The 9356-nt window shown below is 49.4% G+C and overlaps 1 protein-coding gene across 1 annotated transcript in view; it reads left to right on the top strand.

The window, feature by feature from the left end:
• LOC103779637 (cyclin-dependent kinase 12-like) overlaps nucleotides 1–9356 on the top strand; it is a gene marked incomplete at both ends in the record, with an annotated part of 13942 nt that overhangs the window by 2237 nt on the left and 2349 nt on the right. Inside the window, 10 exon segments of the mRNA XM_008947281.1 lie at nucleotides 1606–1782; nucleotides 3016–3155; nucleotides 3737–3907; nucleotides 4572–4761; nucleotides 5582–5638; nucleotides 6177–6278; nucleotides 7327–7404; nucleotides 7866–7982; nucleotides 8550–8681; nucleotides 9312–9356. The exon segment at nucleotides 9312–9356 is cut by the window's right edge and continues 16 nt beyond it. Coding sequence (XP_008945529.1) covers nucleotides 1606–1782; nucleotides 3016–3155; nucleotides 3737–3907; nucleotides 4572–4761; nucleotides 5582–5638; nucleotides 6177–6278; nucleotides 7327–7404; nucleotides 7866–7982; nucleotides 8550–8681; nucleotides 9312–9356 — 1209 coding nt within the window.

Here is a 9356-nt window from a genome sequence, read left to right as displayed (position 1 = left end):
GTTTTGGGGAAGGGAAGGGGGGAGGTGTCCAGGAGTCTTTGTTCAGCAGTTGGCGTTTGCACTCCCTTGTTTTTCTGCTTGGGCAGCTCTGAAGGGTCTGTTTGGCTTTCTCACTGTGGGAGAAGTGCCTGGTGAAAAGCCCAAATGTTCTGGGGTAGTTAAAGTTACAGTAACCTTCTAGGAGCACTCCTGCTGATGTGCAGATAGATTAACTGTGTGGTAAGAGGGAGAGAAAGGACCTCCCAGGGCTCTGGGCACCTGCAGCTTAACCCTACGAACACTTTTGCCCTTCCCAAAAAGTCTTGTAAAGAAGTTGGCTTTTGGTGTGTGTCTGGGAACAGGCTGCAAATTTTTGACATGGTCAAAGGGTTTGAGCTTAGCATATATATTAGATACTCAGATTCCTCCAGGAACAAACAGAATTGCCAGGTAAAAGTGGGTTAAACAAACTCAAGCAGCTGCTCTTTGTTACTGTGGGTGTCCAGTCTGCAAGAACTGGACATTAAATCAGTGCTTCAAACCCAGGTATGAAAGCTGTAAAAAGGCAACACCGAGCTGCTCAGCTCTGCTGCAGCAAGGTCTCTGGCCTCCCATGTGTGGTTGCAGGTCCTGGCTGTCCAGACCCCACGTTGAGGAACCTCTTCTGAGGTTAGACGTGGGTGAGGGGACCTGGCAGGGTGTCCTCCTGCACAGGAAGGGTTTGCACTTATTGGGGGCTGAGCTTCAGCCTGTGCAGCTCTCCTGCTGCTGGGATATCCAGGGTATGTGGTCAGGGAGAGCTTTCCTCTCCACAAGAAACTGTCCTGCAGGTTAGGCAGTGCCTAACAAAAAAACCTGGGGACATGGCCTACTTCCATCCCTTCCCTTCTGCAGAGTTCTCTGTGCTGGAGTGTTAGACCTGGTGATGCTGACTAACAGCAAACCTGCTGGTTGCCCTAAAAACAAACCTGGGAAGGGTCTTTGAATCTCTTCATCTTTTTGTGTGGAGAAGAATTCCTGACTGTTCAGGCCTAGGAGTTCTCCCCTCTGCATACATGAGAGAGGAATTAGGGTCTGCTGATGACTCTTCCCAATTTAAACCAAGCTTCTGACACCACTGGGTAATTTGGTTGTTTGGTCTGTATTTTTTTTTTTTAAATGTCAGCTTTTGGTTTCTCAGAAGTTTTCACAAGTCAGAGCTACACTTCTGTCCTTGCTGAGAAGCTGAAAGTTACTTATGTAGAGAGACTGAATTCTGTGTTTGCATTTATAGTGATCCTTAAATGGTGCACCATAAATGGACTAAATAGAGGAAGTCAGGGTCAGAAAGTGAGTGCTGGCTGATACCCTCCCCTGTCTTACAGGAAACTCAGAATAACTGCTTGTTTATGCCCACTGAGCACGTTCTAGCTGCAGGAGCTGAGTGTCTGTCTGAAGACAGTGGGTCCAACCTAAAGCTTTTCTCTCCTCATGTATCACATTATAAACCTTGAGGCTGTTTTATTAAACCCGAGCTTCTAACTTGACATTCTCAGCTAGAGAGCTGTTGTCCTGTAGTAGGTTGCTTTGTCTGTTAATCAGCTCTTAAGTCTGACTTGTGTATTGTATTAACTTTTCGGAGTTTAGTCCAAAAGAGATTCTTCCTCCAAAACCTGTGAAGAAAGATAGAGAGCAGAGACCACGACACTTACTCACGGACCTCCCGCTCCCTCCAGAGCTCCCTGGGGGGGACCCGTCTCCTCCTGACTCCCCGGAACCAAAGGCAGCCACACCACCTCAGCAACCCTTCAAAAAGAGACCAAAGTAAGGCTGGCTTGCTTTTTTTTTTTGAGTTGTTGGGTTTTCTGTTGCCTCACCCTGGTATCAGGGGAGGATCCCAAAGCTTGAAGGCTCGGGGAGGGCTGAGTGTGTGTCCTGTGCTCTGAGTGGGCACAGTGCTGCTGGAACTGGCAGTGAAACCAAACCTGGCACCTGCTTTGCCAGCATTCACCTTTTGTGGGGTGGGGAGACCACTTAATGTGCCTTACTTATAAATCTTTAGCCAGACTTAGCTCAGTTGTTTCAAAATTCTGGTGTCCCCAGGCTTGTAATCTGTGGGGGATTCTCTTACCCTCCCCTTTGACCCTTTCAAGGGCAGAAATTGCTGGGGTGTGTCACACTCCCATCCCCAGCCATCTCTGCCCTGAAATTTCTCTCAGCTTCTGATTTACCCTGTAGCCTGTGGGCCAAAGAAACCTCCTGAGGAGTGGTTCTCTGGAAAGCTTGTGGTGCTTCTAGGAATTAGTTATTCCAGAGAAGAGATGTACATCTTTTGTTAATGCATGACTGAAGTACTGGTCGTGTTGCCAGCCATAGAGAACTTCCCCATAACACAATTTATGCTTCTGTCAGGGGACCAAGCTCCCCCTCAGTGCTTTGTACACACAGTGCTACTGCACTCTGGTTTAAATAGTGTCCAGTGTTTATGCAAAAGAGTCCAAACATTGATTTTTATATTTGTATCCTACTTTGGGATATTTTGGTACACTGATTTGCTTTACTTTCAAGCTGCTTTCAGCTAAAAGCATATCATGAGATCTTTGTGAAAATCTGTGCCCCCTGAGCAGGCTGTAGCAAAATGCTCCTGCCACCTCAAAGGCTGTAGAATTGAGGTGCATAATATCCATTTTGCTTCTCTTCCCCACTCTTTGCACTCCTCCTTTCCCCAGGAGGAGCAACGTGCTGCTCACTAGCAGCCTGTGGCTGATAAAGGCAGGACTGGAGTGCAGAGATCTGAGAGGAAGTGTGTTCTGGCTGGCACAGTTCAGCCCCTGGGTGGGAGGGAAGGACAGGACTCCTGCAGAGCAGTGCCTGTGTCTGGGGCACCCGAGATGACCCTTCACTGAGCTCTGGGAGCGTAAAGACAGGCTGCCTGACCGTTGCTTTTTGGTTTTAGGGTACAGCTTAAACCAGCTTTTGAAGGTTTTATTCCCAGTTTGTGGGGTGGCAGGGGAGGTGGAGTGCTGGGGTGTCTCACAGTCCTCTTCCCTCCCCCAGAATCTGTTGTCCCCGGTACGGGGAGCGGCGGCAGACGGAGAGCGACTGGGGGAAGCGCTGCGTGGACAAGTTTGACATCATTGGGATTATTGGAGAGGGGACGTATGGGCAGGTGTACAAAGCCAAGGACAAGGACACAGGTAGGGAGACCCAGTGGCTCCCCATTGACTCCTCTTGGTTAACTGTGAGTGTGCTGAAAGCCCATCCCAGCGTTCGCAGTGTGGGGGGAGAGCGGCCAATAGCTGGAGCACTGAAGTGGCCCCAGCCCTGCAGTAAGCATTTCTGGTGGGGGGCTTTCAAAAGGGGCCAAAAAAAACCAGAAGCTCTGAAATCCTGGTGACTGTAAGTGCCCAGCTGCCTTCTCTGCTTTCAAGGTGGTGTGGTCAGCTGGTCATGGTGGGTACAGCCTATGGTGGCTGTGGATGCCAGCTGAACCCCTGCTTCTTAAACATGCCTTTGGCAGACTCTGTTGTAGCAGAGCTTGTGGAAGGGTTAAATGAACATGCCCCCATGTGAAGCAGATTTGGAGGAGCCCTGGAGTCCTTGGTGTGACAACTTCTGCCAGAGCCATTTAACAGCAATGAGCGGGGTGGGAGCTTAGAGCTGCCTGTGCTGTTTCTGGGTGGATGCTGACTGTGCTCGTAGCTGCTTTCAGCTGGAAGCCCCCAGAGCTGCCCCTGGGCACATGCGTGGAGGCTTTGACACTGGCGTGTTCCTGCAGGGGAGTTGGTGGCTCTCAAGAAGGTGAGACTGGACAATGAGAAGGAAGGGTTCCCCATCACAGCCATCCGCGAGATCAAAATCCTCCGGCAGCTGATCCACCGCAGCGTTGTCAACATGAAGGAGATTGTCACAGACAAACAAGATGCACTGGATTTCAAGAAGGACAAAGGTAGTGTTGGGGTGTGGTTTGGATTAGCCAGAGAGGTGATGCAACTCCAGTTGCTCCTTCTTCGTGTAAAACTAAAAATCTCAACTCAAGTGGGGATTTTTTTTCTCCAGCCAGTTTGACATCTGGGTTTGGCCCTGCATTAAAGGGTGGTTTGCAGTTAATTGCAGCACTGCAGAGGTAGACACAGGCTTAAAAGGATGAATTGTGTTCCTGCAGAGCCACAGAAAAGCAATCTTAAAAAAAAAAAAACAAACCAAATGACCTTTACAGGGTCACTTTGGACACTGATTAGTGGCAGCAAACTCATAGCATGAAAAGTTTTCTGTCACTGTGGAATAAGGGGGTTCTGGTATCCCAGTAGCCTTTGTCTGGGGCCACGAAGGAAACTGTCACAGACAAACATAGTTTGGTTTCAGATCCCAGCCTGATGCATTAAAGGGGCTACTTAGTTGGTTTGGGTTGGGTTTTCTTTTCCCCTTGAGGAAAAGAAATCTTACTGGGCATCACAGAAGCCCTAAATACCACAAGAGCATGTTAAAGAAAACACAGAACACACTCAACAGCACAGAAAAAGAATACTTCCATAATTGAATCTACTTTCATCCCTCCTTTTTCTTTAACTCTGCTCTCTCATCTTAAATCATTTCTGTCTTTATTATACCAGGTGCCTTTTACCTTGTGTTTGAGTACATGGACCATGACTTAATGGGGCTGCTAGAATCTGGCTTGGTACATTTCTCAGAGGACCATATCAAGTCTTTCATGAAACAGTTAATGGAGGGTCTGGATTATTGTCACAAAAAGAATTTCCTTCATCGAGATATTAAGTGCTCCAACATCTTATTGAACAACAGGTAACCTGAGAGTAGATATGCTTCTGTCCAAGCTCTCCTCCTCACCTAGAGCATGCTTAGGAGCAGGAGGTGCTGATCTGCTGTGGGAGCACAGCCCTGTGTGTTCCCACCAGTGGGGTGATGGGTGCTCAGAATCTAGCAGCAGCTTTCCTGGGTGCTGTTGTTGGCTGAAAAAACAGCTGCTGTCAGGGTGAACAACCCTCACAACCCTCTGCTTCCCTTGGGAGAGCCTCTCCACGTGAGGCCCTCTGCTCACTGTTCTGCAGCTCACTTTCTTTCGTGTTGGCTTGAAGCAGTGGTCTGTGTGTACACTCAGTCTCCATGGCATTCTGGCAAAAATCCCCTTTATTGGAAGTGCTGCTGTGGAGAGATACTATTGAGGGTTAAGGAAGGAAGCAGCAGTTCCCCATGAATGCTCTCTCTTCTCTGGACAGCAGTAATGGAGTTCAGCACAGAATACATAACAATTATTCATTTACTGTTAGGTTTTAAGTCTTTCTCCAGACACCCAAAAAAAACCTTTGAGCCTGTGAGAATGATGCTGTGAATGATACTGCATCCACATGTCTGATAGCCATCCAAAAAATTCCTCCAGGACATCAGCCTTTTGGGAAGGGTTTGTGATGGAGACAAGACTGAATTACTGCTTTTGGGGTTGTTTTTGTTTCTTCAAAGCATTATCTGGAGAATTAAGACTGATGTATTGAAAGTCATCCCTGCAAACACTTTGTTTAGGCCTTTCTGCTACCTGGGGGGATTCTCTTGCCTTCCCTGCTTGCAGCATGGGATTCAAACCAGTGACTGTTTTTTTGTCTTCCAGTGGGCAAATCAAACTTGCAGATTTTGGACTCGCCCGACTCTACAGCTCAGAGGAGAGGTGAGGAAAGGGCAGATGGCTTTTGTAGGTGGGGTGAGCTTCTTTTTCCTTCATATCCCCATGGTCCCTTCACTTGGAAGTCCTGGCATTGCCTGGGAAGTGATTTCCACTGTAAGTGGTTTAATGCACCTCCAGCTGCTGGAAAAATACACTCCTGGCTGGTGTTAACAGCTTCTCATTAGACAAACCTGCTGATGGGGGGCTGAAACATCATCTCTGCTTGCCTTGGGCCTGCCATGGACCATGGTTGCTCTGAGATCAGTCTCTATTCAGTCATGGCAGCATGCTGCTGCCTGTTGCAGGTCAGGATTTTTCAGTCCTGGGTATCTACAGCTTAACTGCTGTGTGCACACGGGCAGAATTGTAAAACCTGGGATGTATCAGCAGCTTTAAGGAACTTGGGCAGCTGCAATGGCAGTCGAGGCACTTGAAAGCCCACTACTTCCACTTCCATGCCAAACTCTGCCATTTGGAAGCAAAAGTTACAGTTTGTAAGGGTTCTGTGGCTCTTGTCACCAGTTTGTGTCTTTCCTTCCAGCCGTCCATACACAAATAAAGTCATTACCTTGTGGTATCGACCTCCAGAGTTGCTGCTAGGTGAGGAGCGTTACACACCAGCCATAGACGTGTGGAGCTGTGGGTGAGTGCCTCCCTTCAGCCTTTTGTCCTGTTTGGGCTGTCAGCATGGGCAGAGGAACCAAACTGATCCAGCAGAAGGTGGTCTTTGGTTTGTGATGATTTCTGGAGCTGTATCTCTTCCAGCTAGGCAGCTTGTGGCAGTGTGGGAGTGCTTTCAGAATGCTGTGCTCTGAGGAAATAGGTGTGTGTTGCCTAACTAAAATTATACCATGGAGTAAAAACTCCTAGAGTGAGACTTTTTTTGGTATTGACACATGGGAGCATAAAAAGCATCTGTACTCACTGTTTGAGAACCAAACCAACCACCCTTTGATAATGAAGCAGTGCTAAGATCAGAAGTGGTGATGGGCTTCCTCTGCTGGTCATAGCTCCAGTGGCTGGTTTCAATGACCTAACAGTCTTATGGAACCTCTTCAGATTACTCCCTTTGTAACATGCTTCTTTTTTTTTTCCTACAGCTAAATATAGGAAACATTTTGAAGCAGAGATTTCAGGTTTCTAGTAGTGTAGGGAGCCCTGTGAGCAGGAGCAGTCTGGGCAGTTCAGCCAGCCACAAAATGGAAACTTTTCCAAGTGATTGAGAGCCCCTCCTTCCCTTCCAGCTGTACACATGCTGTGTGTGTGCATACAGATGTTGTGCACACATCTCTGACCCTGTGCTTGCAAAGGACAAACAGCAACAGGCAGCTGAGGGTAGCTTGGGCCAGCAGATCTCCCCCAGTGAAGCTGAACAGATAAAGGGGCTGGATCTGCAGGAAAACGAGTTGCCTGGCTGGCTTTCTTGTCGTGCTCCTGCCACATCCTCCTTTCCCCAGCAAGAGTTAAATTGTGGAGCCTGTGCCATGCTAACCAGCCTGCTGGTGAGGGCTGTCTCCCAGCTGTGGGGTTGGTGGCTCTGTACACATAGGTTAGTTTGTCAGTTCTCAACTACAAGCCCTGATGCAAATAACCCTCCTCAGGCAAAGCTGCCTCTGAACAGAAACGCTGCAGTGTTCAAACGACCCTCCCAAGGGTTTGCTGTCATGACCTCTTGCTTTTCCTCTTTCCAGCTGTATCCTCGGGGAACTGTTTACAAAGAAGCCTATTTTTCAAGCCAATCTGGAACTGGCTCAGCTTGAATTAATCAGGTAAAGCATTGCACATGCATGCCTGTGAGAAGAGGTGCTGCAGGAACTGCCTCTGCACACAGCCTCTGCGTTATGAGCCCTCTTTCTCTAACCTGCCTGCAGAATAGAGCCAGCAAAGGGTATAACTGCAGCTGGGGATAGTTAAGGTTTAGGTGGCCATGCCCACCCTTGTGTGTGGCTGGTGATGTGGGACCCTCACTTTGCTGTTGCTAATGGAGTGCAAAACGGACCCCAAATCACATCTCACGCTGGAAATCCACGGTGTTGGATTGTTTCTAAACTCATGGCAAGCATTCTTCCTCTTCCTGATGCCTCCTTTTCAACCTGAGGGTTATTAAATCCCCACTGAAGTGTGCCCAGACCTGGATTATTGCTTAGGGAGGGCAGGTGTCCCCTGGGGTTGGTGGCTCTGCCTCCGGCTGCGTCCCAGCGGCTGATCACGGTGTGTTCTCTGCCCTCAGCCGGCTCTGTGGGAGCCCCTGTCCAGCAGTGTGGCCAGATGTCATCAAGCTGCCCTACTTCAACACTATGAAACCCAAGAAGCAATACCGACGGCGCCTGCGTGAGGAGTTCTCCTTGTGAGTGCTGGGAGAGAGGAGGAGTGCCTGGGGTGGGGGTATGGCCTCTCACACTCACCTGCGGCCCTTTGGCTCTGTCAGCCTGACAGGATAAGGCAGTTGTTCTTCTTCCCAGCCCTTCCTGCCTTCTGTCTTCAGGCAATCATTTCCAGGAGGGCTTCTCCCACCTGGGGATGCCTGGAATGGGGTCACTGTCCCCTTAGTTTATATCTCATCTGCTTTCCAGAGGGGTTCCCTACATGCTTGTGACACTTCTAGCTGGGGTCTGAGCTGGAAAGCCACTCCATGGTGTTCTCACAGTGCCCAGGCTGTCTGACTTCAGAGATGTGCTCTCTGGGGGGGGAGTATAATTGTGTGATAATCTGGTGGGACTCGTAGCAGAATTGCTTTTCATAAATGGCAAAAATTAGACTGAAAATATCACGTCTCTGATGCCCGTTCTCCTGACATCTCTGAACTGCTGTAGCAATACTGGCTGCAGGGGTTTCTCTGGGGCCTGAGGTGGCTCTCTGAGAGCGGGCTGTTCCGAGCAGCCCTTGACTCAGCCCTGCTCCCTGCTCTCCCCAGCATCCCCTCGGCTGCCCTGGACCTGCTGGACCACATGCTGACGCTGGACCCCGGGAAGCGCTGCACCGCGGAGCAGGCCCTGCAGAGCGACTTCCTGAAGGACGTGGACCTCAGCAAAATGGCACCTCCAGAGTAAGTTCCAGTGCTGCTCCCCACCACGATGGGCTCTCTGCTTTGGGAGGGAGCCACGGGCTCAGCCTTAGAGGTTTTCAGTCAGAGGTGGGTTAGGATTTCTGGGTTCTTTTCTGGATTCTGTCTTTGCGTTATGTCATGTAACCGAGCAAAAAAACTCCTGTGCTGTTGGTTTTCTGACTGACACCAGGTTTTATGAAGCTCAGCTAAATGCTTATAAGATGCTCTAAAACTGTTGGAAGACGTGCAAGAGTAGAATGTGACATACCCCTGTCTTCTGTGCCACGGAGGACTGGCCAGGCCTCGTTAGTGCTGCTCATTAGCTGCCTAGAAGAGCGGCTGTTGAGCAGCATCGTGGCATTGGCAGCTTTTTGTTCCCCCTCCAATCAAGCAGATTACAAAACTCTGTTCTGGCTGCTTTGTGTGCAAATACAGCAGTAGCTTTGGAGACTCCTGTTGCCTTCAGAGCTGCTGAAGCCAGTCAAGGTGCTTCCTTAAAGCCACCCGACCCTCAAAGCTCACTGAACTTGCCTTCAGCAGGGCTTGTATGCGTCGTAGTTGTCCTAGTCCATTCTTTGGGGATTAAATGGCTTTTCTTGCTGCTTTGAACTGTGTGTTGCTCTCTCCCAGCCTTCCCCACTGGCAGGACTGCCACGAGCTGTGGAGCAAGAAGCG

The sequence above is a fragment of the Merops nubicus genome, unplaced genomic scaffold (assembly GCF_000691845.1).
Source record: "Merops nubicus isolate BGI_N331 unplaced genomic scaffold, ASM69184v1 scaffold17279, whole genome shotgun sequence".
Classification (NCBI taxonomy): Eukaryota; Metazoa; Chordata; class Aves; order Coraciiformes; family Meropidae; genus Merops; species Merops nubicus.
The sequence above is the reverse complement of the archived record's forward strand: the minus strand, read 5'-3'. Positions and strand labels throughout refer to the sequence as shown.